We start from the raw sequence: 18,255 nt of genomic DNA on the forward strand, positions 1-18,255 counted from the left end.
CTTGAGCTCGAGCTGATTGACCTCGACACGGTACTGGAGGAAGCTCTCATAGTGAAGTACCGAGGCATGCAAAATAATGAAAGTAGTGAAAGCTATCAAAACCTAAGTAAAATTCAAGAAGATGTAATAATTCCTTACCCGGTTCAGCACCTGCTGCACCTCATTGAAAAGACATGGCACGTCCACCTCGTTCATTTTTGCTTGGTCCTCCTTGTTCACCGGTCATCGTAGGTAGCTGATTACGCCTACATGAGTAGATAGAACCCGGGCATCCTCCGGGGCTGTAAGAATAACTGCCCTTCTGCGACCAGGTCCACACTCTGAGCGGAAAACTGATTAATCAATTTTGGGCTCAAACTCGGCCCGCTGGCTTTCGAAGATATATCCTTCTTCAGGACTTCCAGGTCTCTCAGCCCGAAAATTCTTCAAAAGTAGCCGAGTCCACACCATCGAAGAAAGAATAAATAGGGTCGTTCGTGCCATGAACCCCTTCACTGGACTTCTTGTTTCCTGCATAGGCCTCCTCAAGCTTGGATTCAGTGTAGGAGGGCATCTCCATAATGTCTACTACACTGGTTGCTTCTTTCAGAGCGAAGCCGACTTTTGGGGGGGTCCCAGCCCCGTCTTCATAACGGCCTCCTTAGTCCGAGAGAGGTCGACATCATGACTTTTCTTCTCAATTGCCGTCATCTCCCCTTGAGGAGTCGATCCATGGGTAATAAAAATATCATTTATGTCTGACTTGTCCCTAAGCAGGAGAAGCGAGTCAGAATCTGGCACCCGTGAGTTGCTACTCTTTTTGGGCTTACGAGCCGCCCTCTTCTTTTGCTTCACCTCGGCACCCATGGAGCCCGAAGATTTTCTTTTCCTCTTCTTCCTTCTTCTATGGCAGCCTCGGGTTGTCCTATAATGGAGGGATCAACGGACAAGGACACGTCCTCATGCCCTTCCAAAGGCCTAAGTTCGGTGGTCTTAGGCAAACTTATAAAATAAAGAAGAAAGGTCAGCATGATGTGAGTTAAGAGCACGGTAATAACTATTCGAAGGAGAACCTTACCATGGGAATGGGCCTCCCAACGTCCCTTCGAAAGATTGCGCCATGAGTGCTCGAAGTACGACATCTGCTTGCAGATGCCTTTGATCCACTCCTTGGCTGGGGGACTGCATTTGGAACCCGGGCAACAACTATAAATGCGAATGATGAGAAAGGAAATGAAGAAAAATTGACACTTAAGGAAATCATGCACTTCTGAGATGCATCCCACTTCTCGGGGAATAGCATCAACTCGGGAGGGACCAAGTCTTTAGTCTTCACCTGAACGAAAAGCCCCTGCCAGCCTCGATCTCGATCTTCGTCAATACTCGAGAAGGGGGCCTTGCTGGCCCGACGAGTTAGCTTGATTAATCTTCTTAGAAAAATATGAGACTGTATAGATGGAGCATGTGGTCGAGGGTGAACCAACGATACTCGATGTTATTCACAAAATAACGGAGGAAGATCACAATCCTCCAAAGGTACGGTGGATTTGCCCAAGGCACACATTGTATCTTTTAGAAAAATCCAAAGTAACTGGGTGTACTGGGACCAGTGTGAATGGGCAAGTGTAAACACTTAAATACCTCTTCACATGGGTAGTAAAAGCATCCTCAGGCCCGGGCTTACAGTCCTCTTGGACCACGGGAAGGATATCTTCGTTAACTGAGCATATGCACCTCGATGTTCCTTCACCCCAATCTTGTTTGGATGAGGGTTTTTCGACTTTGAAATCGTCCGCGATTGAGAAACCCAGCATTTCATGGGAGGCTCAACGGCAGCCTCGGGGGCAGATGCCCCTAGGGCAGCCACCTCGGAAGAGGCCACCTCGGGAACAACTGCCTTGGAAGCGGCTGCCTCAAGTTTTGTGACTGGGTGAAACAATGAAGAGGCAACCTGTTGAGGAACTGATTTGGAAGTTTTAGCCATTGATATCTGGTGAAGTTTGAAAATTTAAAGAAAAAGTATGGAGGTTTGAAGGAAAAAGTTTAAAGGCTGAAGAGCAGAGTATGAAGATTTTAAGAGAATCTGGATAAGAACCTAAGATCAATTATGATGATTTGGATATCAATAAGGAAGATATGAAGGTTTGAAATAATTTGGTGATAGCTAGGAAATTCGAAGGTGGAACTTGATCGGATAGTGGGAAAAGAACAAAAGGTAGAAGCTTTTATAGGGGAAGCATGTGACGCTTCGCATTCGGAGGAAATTAGTCGATGGGTGACACATGTCCGAAGTCAGGACGACACAATTGATAGGAAGTTTTGGCTTCTTTGTCGTTTTGATTGTAACATACGTGGAAGGAACCAGAGAGCATCTATCACTTCTCATCGTTTCGGCAAATATACTCTCTGAGAAGCGAGAGAACTATCTGTATACGGGTAAAACCGGGGCTAGTGAGCACCTTGATTTTCCGGTGGGGCAAACAACACAAGGATATAACTACAAGGAATCAGAATCGAAGCTGAGAACCTCTCGTACTAAGGCCCGAACAAAGCACCTGCCACTGGAGCCATCGAGACCACGCCCCCCGGATTCGGTTCGAGCTCCAAGACCTCAGAAAACATTACCAAACGTCTGCACACGACTAATAAATGGTTGTGATATCCGTGCCCAACCGGATATCACGACGTAGATCTCTACCCGTATCGGTAGCAATCAGTGATTAACAAAAAAGAAGATTTTTTACCTTTCTTAGAATTGTACTAGAGATGAAACTCTCTTACTATATAAAGGGGTAACTTTTATTCAAGAAACACACTGTAACACGTATATCAAGGCAATATATACTTATTTTCTCTGCTTCTAAAGTTATTCAAAGTTCTTATTTTTGCTCATGTTCCTCCATAAGTATTTAGCTTCGAATCTATGGCAGAATAATCACTAAGCTCAGATCCGAGCTTTGACCTAATATCACAACTGGTTTGGATATTTATTCTATCTTTAATTCACTTATTTAACGCTATTGATCACTTGTATTAAATTACTCCATATATCCTTAAAACCGCGTATAAATTTAATTGTTATCTATTTTTAAAGGAAGACAATTTCAAGAGAGTATTTCTTTTGGTCCAGATATGTATTAAAAAAAAGCTTGGATGGAAATTCATTATGTTTAGCTAAATAAAAAAAGACATACTATAATGAAGTTCCAAACATGTATTTTAAAATTTTCCTGGAAGAAAAAATTTAAAAATAGTAATGAACTTATAAAGAAAAAAATATATATTTTATTATTAAAGAATGCTACATGGATAAAAAATATTCATGTGGCAACGTGTGCATCACACTTTTTAAAATTGAGGTCGTTCAAGCAGGCAAAGTCTACCAAACTGCTAAGTTGAAAGGGGTAATTAAGACTGAAAATAATTTATGTGTACCAGATAAAAAGTGCCAAATTCAGAGTAGTCCTAATATGTTACGCCTATTAAGTTTGTCTAACTATCACCGAGGATGTGATACAATGCATGTCATCCCTTTACCTTTAACTTTAATTTCGAGTTGAGCCTTAGGAGCGGAGAAACTAATAGTACGTAATATATACTTCAATATTAAATTGAACTTTATATGTGCAACATGAATTTCAATTAGCTCGACCACTGGGTGTTGGATACTTTAGATTGTTAAACAAGAAATAAAAAGTAAGTCTCAAATTATTTTATCTTCAACTCATGCATGCATGTTGATCAAATAAGTAATATTTTTTCCTCTATTATTACCAATGATATGATAAACTAATTACTTTCTATCCTACAATCAAGAGGTAACGATGGAATGGATGGGATCCCTCCACTTTTAACCAGATTTCAAGTTCGAGCCATAGGAATGAAGGAAATCCTAGTAGGGAGAACATGCCCCTTAAATAGGCTATACACAACAACAACAACAATAACAACATACCCAGCATATTCCCAATAGGTGGGGTCTGGGGAATGTAGTCTGTACGTAAACCTTATTCCTACCTAATGAAGGTAGAGATGGTGTTTCCAATAGACCCTCGGCTCGGAAAGAAGAAGGAGGAGGAGGAGGAGGAAAGCAAGAAAGGAAGAGAGAAGAAAAAGAGGGAGGTAAAGGATAAGTAGTACCAAATAATAACAATAGAGAATACAATACCCGAGACAAACAAAACCACATAACGCAATTAAGATATGGGAATACGAAGGGACATGCGTGTTACTAAGACTATCAATTAGCAACTAAGAAACTTCCAACTACCTACTAACCTTCTATCCTAATCCCCGACCTCCACAGCCTCATATTAAGGGTCATGTCCTTAGTGCTGAAGCAGCGCCATGTCCTGCCTAATCACCTCTCCCCAATACTTTTTAGGCCTACCTCGACCTCTTCTCAAACTCGCCATGACCAACCTTTCACACCTCCTAACGGGAGCTTCAATGCTTATCCTCTTAACATGTCTGAACCATCTCAGCCTCGACTCCCGCATCTTGTCCTCCGCGGTCATGGATAGCTTCGTTCCTAACCTTATCTCTCCTGGTACATCCACACATCCATTTCAGTATCCTCATTTATGCTACTTTCATCTTCTACACATGAGAATTCTTGACTGGCCAACACTCATTCCCATACAACATAGTCAGTCGAACCACTACTCTATAAAACTTACCCTTAAGTCTTGGCGGCACATTCTTATCCCATAAAATGGGTTATATGCAACACAAATCTAAATTAGTCAGGCTAGTAATTTTGAACACCATATGATTATAAATTATATACTCTGATAGGAAAAAGGTTACATTGGCAGTGAATTTGAGAGGGAGTATGATTTCAATATCAAGGCTTAAGAATAGATTTGTATTATTTCTTAATTTTGCATGAAAAAATCAAATCGAAATACATATTTCATAAAGAAAGTCGTGCATATTTTTCCACTAGCTGATTTTCTAAAAGCTTGTTCTTTTTTTCTTTACACAATTTGAGCCTATTGTCTATCCAGTATCAAGAATTATACAACTTTGGTAGCCTATTCAAAGTTTCAAACTGCAAGATGGGCATAAAAGACAACAAGTAATCCTGAAAATGAACTCTCCAATAATTGTATTGCCTGTTCTGGTTTTATTTGAAAAAATTAAACTTGACTATTTCAAAATGATTTTAAAAATTCCTGTTGGAAAATAATTGTCTACCAACTTGTACATGCGCAGTTACAAAAAAAAAAAAAAAAGATAATTCGTAGATGCTTGTGTGGATGTGTGTGTATTGCTTGTTTTATATTGATCACCACTCCACTAGTGTGATTTTTCTAGTTATTGTTTTACGTATGCGACTGGGATGTTTTTCTGCATATATATATATATATATATATATATATATATATATATATATATATATATATATATATATATATATATATATTTGTTACTATTATTTATTAGTGTCACACATAGAGAAAAGGGTGATATTAAATTTAGAAATTAATTAACCTCCCAAAGACATAGAAGGAACCAAATCTTGACTATAGAGAAAGGGTACGATATTCAACATGATTTGCATTTTTCTGGACAACTAATTATTATGCATTTAAGAGTTTGTCTAACCCCACGGTCCACAGTGTCAAAATTTGTTAGCAGATTCGGTAGATGCGTTACAGATATGTTAACATAATACTTTTAAAAAAATTTAAGGTGTTTGGTCAAAACGGAGTACTTTTGGCCAGCAGCAGAAGCAGTTTTTCTGTTTTTGGGAAGAAACAGAAATTTCTCGCTTCTTCCCAGAAGCAAAAGCAGAAGCAGAAAATTAATTTATTCTAGACAAAACTACCTCACCATAAATTTATATTTTCCAAATTATCCCTTACTGATTTAAGTCTTTTCTTTTCTTTTCTTTTCTTTTTTGTTTCTAGTTTCTACCATTCTTTTAAAACTAGAGATATCATATATATGAATATATTGTAACTTTCAAAATTCTTTTTTGACTTTTCTTGTTTTATTTTTTTTTCTTTGTGTAATGTCTTGTAACTTTCCAAATTATCTCCTTCTTTTTTCACACTAAAACAAATTATCTACATCCTTCTTTGGATTGTCAATTCTCTTCCTACAAATAATCATTTATAATCTTTTCTATTATAGGCTATTAATTTTCGAATCTTTAAAACAATTATCAAATCTAATTATTGAAAATTGCCTACAAATAGGTAATAAATTTACAATTGCATCACATAATCTATAATTATTAAAAGAAGAAGAAAAAACCTCCACATTAAACCAAGTGACAGTCTACAATAGGTCACTTGGCAATTTAGGATAAAGTAGTTAGTTTTTAAGAAAAATTTAAATTATGCATTATGTGTTATTAATAATTAGTTACTCTTTTTGTATTTGAATTTAAACATATTTAACTATTTTTTGTTTTACGAAAAATAATTTTTTAAATATTTAATTTCTGTTTTACGATCAATGCCATCTTTCAAGTTTGGCACTCAAAATCATCTTGTTACAACGACCATGACTATATATAATTTCATCCGACGATATTCTTCTACCGATAAATAGTTCAACTATTATGCTAATAAAGACATTACTGCAGAGATTGAGGAAGGAAATGGGCCTTCTGATATTCCTTTAGAAATGCAAGGCAAGTCTTATACTAATATGAAGGCGTTGTGTGATATATAATAATTTGTGGAATAAACTTCTAATTCATACTGAATAATGACAATAAGTAATTATAATAGATAATATTATATGCTTTGGTATAAATATATATGTTATATTGATTTAAATCTTTAATATATATGTTTAATTTTTGTTTTATATTTTAATTTAATAAAATAAAAAATAATAAAAGTCTCTTACGATAAATATTGAAGTTCATTTTTCACTTTAAAATAATTATAAGACCTTAGTACTGTTTTTTTTGGTAATTTGACACTCAAAAGCACTTTTGAGAAAGATTGGCCAAACATAATTTGTTTACCAAATATTGCAAAAAGTATTTCTTAAATGAATTGGTCAAACACAAACTATTTTTTTTAAAGTACTTTTGGAAAAAATACTTCTGAATAAAAGTACTTCTCAAAATAAGCAATTTTTGACAGCATAACCAAACGGACTCTAAGTCTCAGAATTTCGAGTAAATAAATACAACAAATAGAAGAAAAAGAAGAAGTTGTCGCTATCTTATAAAGAGCTTAACGATGAGTTTAAATTTTTCAGCAACCTAATGTTTTTTTCATTAGGTGATTTCGTTTTATAAGTCTTATGGGTAGATATACTTGGTATTTGTGAGAGATAGTAAATATCCGATAAAATAGTTGGGATGAGCAAAAATTAGTCTTAACATCACCATTATCCAAAAACATCAAAGATCACATATTAAAATAAAATTAAGTAAATAAAAATATTTCTTTCTCTCAAGATTTAAATTTATATGAGATGGTCGCACACTAAAACATAGTATCGGAGCAGGCAGAGATTTTGAATTCGAGTTTCACCGCCGCCCATCATCAAAAGAGAATTTTTGCATGCTTAGGCCATAAAAAGAATTAGGCACACTAGTGCATAACATGTTAAAAACTGTTGGTTTTTTAAAAGATGGGGTAGCAAAAAGATTTAAACTATTGATTGAAAAAAGACTCTCAATAATTTTATTAAGCATAAGAATGCTTTAAATAGCCAATCAGGAACAAAAAATTCACATAATTTAAAATTCAAAAAATCTAAAATATCTCAACTTACTTAAAAATCTAATAGAAATTTAAAATTTAAATTTATCCTAAAACTAAGCAACTTATTATACTAAAAAGGCTAGTGCAGTAACTGAAAGCAACAAAATTTCAACACTCCTCCGTTGCTTCAGTTACTGCAATTTAAAAAGTTGCTCCTCCTCAATTCTTACTTCTGTTGTTTGTGCTTGAAGATTGTTTTGAGCATCGGTGAAATTGCACACTTTTGTAGTGCAGTTCTTTTTCTTTTTTTTCGTTGTGGTTTTGTGCATAAAAAACATCCTTGGTGACCTTGTTTTATCTGAAATCTCTTTTGAAAGTATTTGATTCTGGACAATAATAGAATTTTCAGGGATTGCTCGTACGGATTGTTCTTCCATTACAACATTCAATAAATCATATGTTTTAAAATATGATTTTATTTTCACTGAGCAAATCCGATAGTTTTTGCCAGTGAAAGTTTGTGGGGTATTCAAAGAGAGACTGATACTTGTCATGTTTGAAAATGAGTTTAAAGTTTGATATTGGTTAAAAATGATTTGAAACTGATTCTTTGGAAGAATCCACAGATCCTATAAGACCAATGAAGCTCTCGATACCACTGTTAGTTTTTTAAAAGATGGGGCAACAAAAAGATTTAAACTATTGATTGAAAAAGTCTCTCAATAATTTTATTAAGCATAACAAGGCTTTAAATAGACATTTAGGAACAAAAATCCACATAATTTAAAATTCAAAAAATTTAAAATATCTCAACTAACTTAAACAATCTAAAAGAAATTTAAAATTGAAATTCATCCTAAAATTAAGCAACTTATCATGCTAAAAAAGTTACTGCAGTAAATGAAAGCAACAAAATTTCAACAAAGACATAATTAAGTAAATAAAATTTGCTCGATTTAACGACTTAAGTTTTCAAATAAAGTGATCACACACACTTCAATAACACCTAACCACAAAAGGAGAACTAAAGCCCTATATATATTTAAAGCCCTAAAAATTACGCTGGATGGACCTTTTTTTAAACTACTATTTATATTTTGACCCCGTTATTTAACATAAAAAAAATAACCCCGCGTCAAAATTTTATAACACCCGCCAGAATTTTGAAGCACAAAAAGTTATGACGGTCACCAGAATTTTAAGGCACGATGCCGAAATGTTTTTGGTGATCCGTCATGATTAATTTTTGGCACTGTCACGATCCGGATTTCCCACCCTCGGGAGTCGTGATGGCGCCTACTAAGTAAGCTAGGCAAGCCAAACCTTTAATCTAATTACTTCATTAACCAAATATTTTTTTTTAACAAATATAAGACGATAACGTGGTAATAGCGGAAATTCAAATTTAAGCGGAAGACAATAATAAGATTTATGAAAACTGCATCTATTACAAATACTTAAGCCTTAACACCCAAAACCTAGTGTCACAGATTGTCACACCTTTGGGCCTACAAATTTTCTTGTTGGACAAAGACAAACTCAAAAATCCTACCAAAATATTAATTAAACTTAGTTAAGTAAATAAACAAAATTTTAAAATGAAACTACTTTTTTGTATTTTTAAATGTTATAAAAATAAAGTAAAAAGTAAAGAAAATAGGCTAAAGTCATGATAAAATTAAGATATCATGAATAAAAATATACTAATTGATCTTAAACTAAAGATAAAACTATAGAAAAGCGATAAACACGATAAATAAAATTATTTTATGTTTTTTTATGTCTTAGGACTAAAAGTAAAAAGATTAAAATTATATTCAAATAAAGTCAAGTAAATATTTTAAAGATATTAAAATACTAAAACTAACTTTAAAATTTGTGCGGGTGAAAAATTACGTGCTTACACAAACTGTCTAAGATTTCTACATACAAAGTCTGAAGAAATAACAGTACACTGTTTCTGAATAAAAGGAAAATGAAATAGGAAATAGGAACAGAGGGAGACGCTAGGGCCTGCGGACGCCTCCAGGTCTACCTTGGATCTCCGGATGGACTGAAGGAAGCCTCCAAGCTACTGTCCAAAAGCTGCTCCAGGATCTGCATATAGTGCAGGTTGTAGTATCAGCACAACCGACCCCATGTGCTAGTAAGTGTCCAGCCTAACCCCGGTGAAGTAGTGACGAGGCTAGGACCAGACTACCAAATAAACCTATTCAGTTCAAATATATATACAACGGAAAAGAAATACAAAAATAAACAAATAAAGATAGGAGGGGGAAACATGCTTCGAGGAATAACAGGTAAAACAGAATATCAAGAGAATTATAAAGGAATCAAAATCAACCACTAACAAGAATAAGGAAAACAAAGACAAATTTCACTTTCTTTTTACATCTTGTTGCAGGCGTGCAACCCTATCTCATTTCCTATATCTCGTGGCAGGCGTGCCACCCGCTCTCATTTCATTTATCTCATGGCAGGCGTGCCACCGGCTCCCATTTCATTTATCTCGTGGTAGGCGCACCACTCGCTCCCATTTCATTTATCTTGTGGTAGACGTACCACCTGCTCCCATTTCATTATATCTTGTGTACACCCGCTCCCATTTCATTATATCTTATGGTAGGCATACCACCCGCTCCCATTTTATTATATCTTGTGGTAGGTATACCACCCGCTCCCATTTCATTATATCTTGTGGTAGGCGTACCACCAGCTCCCGTTTACAAGCCAACAACAATCACAAGGAATCCCGGCAAGGGAACAAGAGCAATATAACAACTTCCCAGCAAGGGAACAATGATATCTCAACAACATCCCAGCAAGGGAACAATAATATCAAAACAAACATCCCGGTAAATGATCATTAATATCAAACAAACATCTCGGTAAGGGAACAATGGTGATAACAACATATGAAGCATAATAAATCACAATGGAGTCATAACAATTATAATACAAGACTCACGGGCATGTTTGACAGCAACGTATAGATACTCGTCACCATGCCTATACGTCATACTCCACAATTAACATGTAGCAAATAAGACGCAACTCATAATCCCTCAAGCTAAGGTTAGACCAAACACTTACCTCGATGCCACAAACACAATTCACGATTCAACTATAGCTTTACCCCTTGATTCTACCATCAATTCGCTCGTATCTAGTCACAAGTTACTTAATTACATCAATAAATGCTAAATGAATTAACCCCAATGCATGAAAATGAGTTTTTCTAAAGTTTTACTCAAAAGTCAAAAATTGCCCCCGGGCCCACATGGTCAAGACCCGAGGTTCGAACCAAAACCTGATTACTCATTCCCCCACAAACCCAAATATATGATTTGTTTTGAAATCGGACCTCAAATCGAGGTCCAAATCCCCAACTTTTGAAAAACCTAAGTTCTACCCAAAACACCCAATTTCCCCCATGAAAATCATTGATTTTGAGTTGAAATCATGTGAAAAGATGTTAATGATTGAAGAAAACGAGTTAGAAATCACTTACCAATGTTTTGGAGAAGAAAGATTATTTGAAAAATCGCCTCTTATGTTTTTGGGGTTTTGAAAAATGAAAAATAACTGAAAATTCCGTCTTAATATACCCTTCTAAGACCCCTTGTTCGGACCGCACAAAATCGAGTGCGGCCGCACAACTCCCATATGGACTGCAGTGATATACTTCAGTATTTTAATTATAACTTTCTCAACAGATGCCCAAATTATGATTTCTTTAGCTTTCTGGAAACTAGACACGAAGGGCTACAACTTTCGTTTTCAAATCATCTCAAAATTACTTGTAGATCAAAAGATATAGGCTTCCGAAATCGGACCAATAAAAATTTTCTTCATCGTGGACCGCACAAAATCCAGTGCGGCCGCAAAGCCCCCACCGCGGTCCACACAAAATCCAGTGCGGCCGCACAGGCCCCTCCACGGCAACATTCCATTTTGTGCGGACCGCACTGGTTTATTCAGAGGCCTTCCACTTCTCTGAACCTACAACAACTATGTTTTTAAGCCTAAGACATCCCGGAACCTACCCGAAACTCACCCGAGCCCTCGGAACTCCAACCCAAATATGCATACTAACTCAAAGACATTCTATGGACCTATTAGTGCGATCACATCATCAAAATAACATGTAAAATCATGAATTAAACCTCAAAACTCAACATTTTCATCAAGAACTCTCAAAGTTCATAACTCTTCAACCGGAAGTCTAACTCACGTCAAATAAACTCCAATTTTCACCAAATTTCACAGTTATCTTTCAAATACTATAACAAGTTTGTACCGGGCTCCGGAATCAAAATACCGGCCCGATAACAATGATTTCAAACATTAATTCTTTTCTTCATTTTTTAGATAATTCAGTAAAACAATTTCTTTCAAAAATTAATTTCTAAGGCTTGGGACCTCAGAATTCATTTCCGGGCATACGCCCAAGTACCATATTTTACTGCGGACCTTCCGGGATCGTCGGAACACGGATCCAGGTCCGTTTGCTCAAAATGTTGACCAAAGTCAACCATAATCAAATTTTTAACTCTAGAAATTTCTATTTCTCATATTTTCACATAGAAGGCTTTCCGGATATAGGTCCGGACTACGTACGTAAATCAAGGTGAGTAAAGAGGAGATTTTTAGGCCTCGGAACACTGAATTCACTTGCAACACAAGTGATGACCTTTTGGGTCATCATAGGCACAATTCTGACGATCACCATAACTGTTGCGTGCTTTAAAATTCTTATGATGGAGAAAATCATGGCGAGCGAACTTTAAAATTCTGACACGAGGCTTTTTTCCCAAACTTCTATTATCAGCATAAAAAAAATCAATAGTAGCATCGAAATATCTCATTTCTGTCATTCTCCCCTTAAAGCCATCAGTTACACTACCAATTCAAGGAAATGGAAAACTTTCGTACCTTGTTGTTCTACAAAAAGCCACATTAACAAAATATAGTTAGGTGATAAATTGAGTAATAGGACATATACCAATTAATCATAATTAAATGATACTAATTAAAAATGAATGCAAAAGTCACCAGTCATGTATTCATTTGTATAATATAAATACTATGTACATTGTGATTTTTTTCCAGCCATAATATCCAATTCCCATTCCTTTTGATCAATGATTTGGAACGATCATCACGGGTTCATTTTGCCCTGCGCCTTAATATATTATAAACAAATAAATGTATAAAGTGCATGGCACGTGGTCAAACAATCTGAAAATGGGAACTCACTTTAGAGATATATTAACCATAATCTAATTCTGAGACGTTCGAATATAATCAAGAACAAGAATGCTTAAAGATGAGCTTAAACTCTACACTTAGAGTAAGACCGCCTAACCCCAAAACGACCAACCCTATCAACATTTTAATCCACAAATTACACAACTAATTAATCAAATTATTATATATGTGGATGATTTTTTAAGCATTTTCACTTGTTGGGATTAACAAAACTATGTACATTGAAATTAAGGAATTCTCCTTTCCCTCATTTAGCTATTTCTCGTTGTATTACATATGCTAAAGAAGAAAATTTAGGTGGCACAAGTCTTACATACATTCTTATGTTTTACGATCCATTATAAATATCATTTTAGTTATATGATAATTTTTACAAGAGATCAATAATTATAAAACAAATAAAGATTTTGTGATATCATTTTCATCTACTCAAATTGTAACTTGTGATAAGAGATACATTTTCATTCTTAATTCTACACCTCAGAGTAGTAAATAACCAAAGCTCCAAAACCATTGGATCCAAAAGCATGTCGTATCTTATTATTAAGAAAGTGTTAAAAACTTAAAAGCGATATCATTATACAACCTTCCTTTTCCATTATAGTATTAGTTTTGTCTTTATTTTTCCATAGAATGAAAAACGACATTATACAACCTTCCTTTTCTATAATATTATGTCAAAAGCCCATATCGGGATTGAGAGAAATCAGGAAATAGTCAGAAAAGATCAACGATTTTTAGAGTCTTCAAAAAAAAAAAAAAAATGAAATGGACAAGTGGAGATTTAGCTGCCCTCGAGATGACTGTCTTTATTGGAGGATTTCACTATTCAAACTTGGATCAATGTTCCCACCACAACTTTTTGGGACCGTTTATAGTATGGGGTTATCATTCAAGATTCAGCAGACACAAAATGGCGGGGTCAAAATTTTCATCAAGGGTTATCAAAATATAAAAATATAGATATGCCAAAAAGTTTAGGGGAGTCAACGTATAGTAATATACATAAAACAAAAAAAATTATCTAGCAATACAATGCAATTTTCCGGCGAAGGAGTGTCGATTGACACTCTTTAGTTGAATGTGGCTCAGACACTGACACACGCAGGCAAGTATGACTCTCCTCTTACATTTTCTACCTTTACTCTTTAGCATGAGGAACACAATCACCGAGAAAAGGGGTGATCTCGTCTTGTTTGCCGGAAGGGAGGGAATTTGCGGACCATCTTTTTTAGTTAGATAGCTCGCAATCATTCATGTTGATTTTCTACTTAAATTTCTATTTGTTTTATTTTATTGATATTGTTTTTTTTGTCTAGCGGTTCCGAAATTAAAGAATAATAATTTCTACATTTAAAAGGAAACACCCCATGCTAAAGAATGACACTTTCTGTGACCATGTCAATTGAGCATATGTCGATTGATCTAACACTTCATGCGAGGAGCAACTAAGCAATTCGGGACCTAAAGATGTTCGATTCGTCACATGAAGTGAACGTTAATAGTCTATTACTCATCTCACTTCGTTGGAGTAGAAATACATTCCCCCTCCCCTTTTCGAAAATAACGACCATTTCGCCCGTCAAGTGAGCGGAAGGAGCGTGGACAGTGTTTGATAAGCCAACAACCCAGAGTAACTTTTATATGTTACAATTAAACGAAATAAGAAATAAGGTTGTGAAAAAATAAAATTAGAAATATATATATATATATATATATATATAAGTATAAGCCGGCCGCCCAAATATACTAGTCACAAGCAAATATAATAAACTATAGTTTCTTGAATTAATAATAGAACCACTATCAACAATATCTAAACCAACTTGGTGCTGATGTGTTCACTTCTTAACCAAATTGAACATGTATATAAAGGCCCCATTGTATCCTCCCAAAATTACATTTGAGTTGCAAATTCATTCATTTCACAAAATTCCAGTACCCTTCTTAGACAATGAAAGTACTTATACAAAATAACCCCATGATTTTACTCTACTTCATTCTCCCTATCTTCGTCTTCTTCTTCTTCTTTATTCTCTCAATATTTCGACAAAAAAAATTTCCACCAGGTCCCAAAGGATGGCCAATAATAGGCAACATGATGATTATGGACCAATTGACACATCGTGGCCTAGCAAAATTAGCACAAAAATATGGTGGCATTTTACACCTCAAAATGGGATACCTTCCTATAACGGTGGTGTCCAGTCCAGATGAAGCTCGTCAAGTGTTACAATTACAAGACACCGTATTCTCTAATCGTCCTGCGACTATAGCCGTGAAATACTTATCGTACGATCGTGCAGATATGGCTTTTGCTCATTATGGACCCTTTTGGCGTCAGATGAGAAAATTATGTGTTATGAAACTTTTTAGTCGTAGAAGAGCTGAATCTTGGGACTCAGTTCGTGATGAAGTTGATTCTATGACTAAAGTTGTTGCCACTAGCACTGGTTTAAGTGTCAATGTCGGTGAACTTGTCTTTGGAGTTTCAAAGAACACTATATACAGGTAAGAGTAGGCAAATAACTGAGAGCGAGATTTAAGATTTAAATTTTATGGGTTTGTATAATAACTTCGTGTTCATATACAATATTAACTAGTTGTCAATCAAATATTTATAGTAAATACTTTGTAGATTTCTAAATATATATACATAGATCTAAGAAAAAGTTAATGAGTTCACGTGAACCCATAGTTTACATATTCCAGGTCAAAATACAATGGGTCAAAAGGGTCATGACCCGTTCCATCCAAAGTTTGCATGGCTTAAATTGGATTAAATACCGGGTCTTATGCCAATCCATCCAACTTGACCCTATCTGATCCCTTATTTATTTATTTATTTTATTTATTTTATTTTACTTCATATTTTTTTAAATTATTAGCTTAATATCATCAAATTTTAAATATGAATTTGAGTTTCATTTTGACTTGTCAGGTTACATCATTTTGATTGATTTTGATGTAATAGTTCGATAAGTCATTTCAGGTTCAACTTATTGGGTCAAGTCATTTGAATTAAATCCCGTCGAACGGATTAATTACTAAAACTGAGTTGATTTTGTCACCTCTATTTGCAGGGCAGCTTTTGGAACAAGCCCGGACAAGGAAGATGAGTTACTTACAATTATGCAGGAATTTTCGAAGCTTTTTGGTGCATTTAATTTAGCAGATTTTATACCTTGGCTTGGATGGGTTGATCCACAAGGCTTAAACACTAGGATGATAAAAGCTAGGGCATCCTTAGATTGTTTCATTGATACTATTATTGATGATCATATACAGAGAAAGAATGAGAAAGATGAGAAAGATAATGATATGGTGGATGAGCTATTAGCTTTTTATGACGACGAAGCAAAAGTAACTGACTCTGATGATTTACAAGATGCTCTTAGACTTACAAGGGATAATATTAAAGGCATCATCATGGTAAGTCCGAAATCTTTTAATTTTACCTTTCTTAAATTATATATATTAAAAAAAGGCAGCTCGGTGCATAAGGCTCCCGTCTTCGCGCAGGGTAGCCAGTTGTACAAGGCATCTTGTGTTCACACAGGGTCCGAAAAAGGGCCGCACCCCAAGGGGTGTGATGAGATAGCTTTTCCTAATGCAACTATTAATGACTGCTTACACAACTCGAATCCCCGACCTATAGGTCACACAGAGACAATTTTACTGTTGCTCTAACAAAATTTGTTTAAAAAATAACTACGAAAACTGCCATAAAAAGTGAGATCAGTATCTGAGGTAGGATCATGCTAAAATTCACCTATAATTTAATATTATCTTGTAATGTCACGTATAATTTAACATGTTATAGTATTATGTCTTATTTACTAACCCCACTTATTACGTTTGTTTATTTATAGTTATTTTTTAGGTGACGTAACTCTTTGTGGCTTTTATTGCTGCAGGATGTCATGTTCGGTGGGATAGAGACAGTAGCATCTGCCGTAGAATGGGCCATGGCAGAGCTAATGAGGAGTCCAGAAGATCTCAAAAGAGTACAACAAGAATTGACCAACATTGTTGGCCTCCATAGAAAAGTAGAAGAAACTGATTTCGACAAATTAACCTACTTGAAATGCTGCATAAAAGAAACTCTCCGTCTCCACCCTGTGATCCCTGTCCTAATCCACGAGGCGGCGGCGGACGCCACCCTCTCCGGCCACTATATTCCGGCAAAGTCGCGTGTTCTTGTCAATGTATGGGCCATTGGACGTGACAAAAACTCATGGGAAGATCCTGACACTTTTAAACCTTCTAGGTTTCTAAAAGAAGGTGTAGCCGATTTTAAAGGTGGTAATTTTGAGTTTTTACCATTTGGATCTGGCAGAAGATCTTGCCCAGGTATGCAAAGATGGATTCAGAATTTAAAATTTTGACTTATTTGAAAATATGAGTTCAGAATTTAATATTTATACTTTCATTATCTCATTTTATATGGCATAAATACTTTTGAAGAGTCAAATAATTTCTTCTTTAACTTAAATTTTCTCAAAATTTAAATCGCGTGAAGTTACTATGTTGACTTATAAGTATTTAAAGGTTACTTAAAAAACTTAAAGAATTATGTCCTTATACATATCAAAAATTAAGTGTTTTAACTTTTGTACTTCAAACTTGTTTACATAAAATAGGACGGACAAATTACTGTTTTTAGGATCTTTATTTCACATATAAATATTTTTGGCTTGTGTTGAAAATGATGAGTTCAATTGAACCGACTAGTAACACTTTAAATATGTTTTTTCTGCAGGTATGCAACTAGGGTTGTTTGCATTTGAAATGACTTTGGCTCATCTTCTTCATTGCTTCACTTGGGAATTGCCTGATGGAATGAAACCAAGTGATGTTGATATGGACGATATTTTTGGACTTACTGCTCCTAAAGCTACTCGACTTGTAGCCGTGCCTAGTCCTCGCTTGTTGTGTCCACTTTATTAAGACATTACTTAAAAAAGAATTATTTTCTCTTTGAAAAAGATATTCTAATCAAATAAAGACTTGTAAACTCTTTGAAATAGTTTTGTGATTTATCTTGATTTTTTGTTCATTGTGATTAACTTGGTATCTTGCTTGTTGAAGGAGTAAAAGAAAGATGTAGTGCATATATATATATAAAAGATTTTAAGTTCAATTCGTTTTTTTTTCTTCCACGCGAAATGGCTTCCTGACCACTTAAACTTGTCGGGTTTTTTAAAGCCGATACATAAAAAACTTTCTACTTTCTCATTTAAACACTCGAACTCATTTTTTCCGTAACTAATAAACACATCTGACAAGAGACCATGTGCGTGTGTATTACACATACACATACGTG

The 18,255-nt window shown here is 35.2% G+C and overlaps 1 protein-coding gene across 1 annotated transcript; it reads left to right on the top strand.

The window, feature by feature from the left end:
* Window positions 1-14,820: 14,820 nt before the first annotated feature.
* Window positions 14,821-17,986, top strand: LOC104237469 (cytochrome P450 84A1-like). Its single transcript, XM_009791622.2, has 4 exons — window positions 14,821-15,440; window positions 16,013-16,361; window positions 16,847-17,282; window positions 17,692-17,986. Exons 1-4 carry the CDS (start codon window positions 14,884-14,886, stop codon window positions 17,877-17,879), a joined length of 1,530 nt encoding a protein of 509 aa, XP_009789924.1. The 5' UTR covers window positions 14,821-14,883; the 3' UTR covers window positions 17,880-17,986.
* The last annotated feature ends 269 nt before the right edge of the window (window positions 17,987-18,255 follow it).

Source organism: Nicotiana sylvestris, chromosome 9 (genome assembly GCF_000393655.2).
Source record: "Nicotiana sylvestris chromosome 9, ASM39365v2, whole genome shotgun sequence".
In the NCBI taxonomy this organism is placed as follows: domain Eukaryota; kingdom Viridiplantae; phylum Streptophyta; class Magnoliopsida; order Solanales; family Solanaceae; genus Nicotiana; species Nicotiana sylvestris.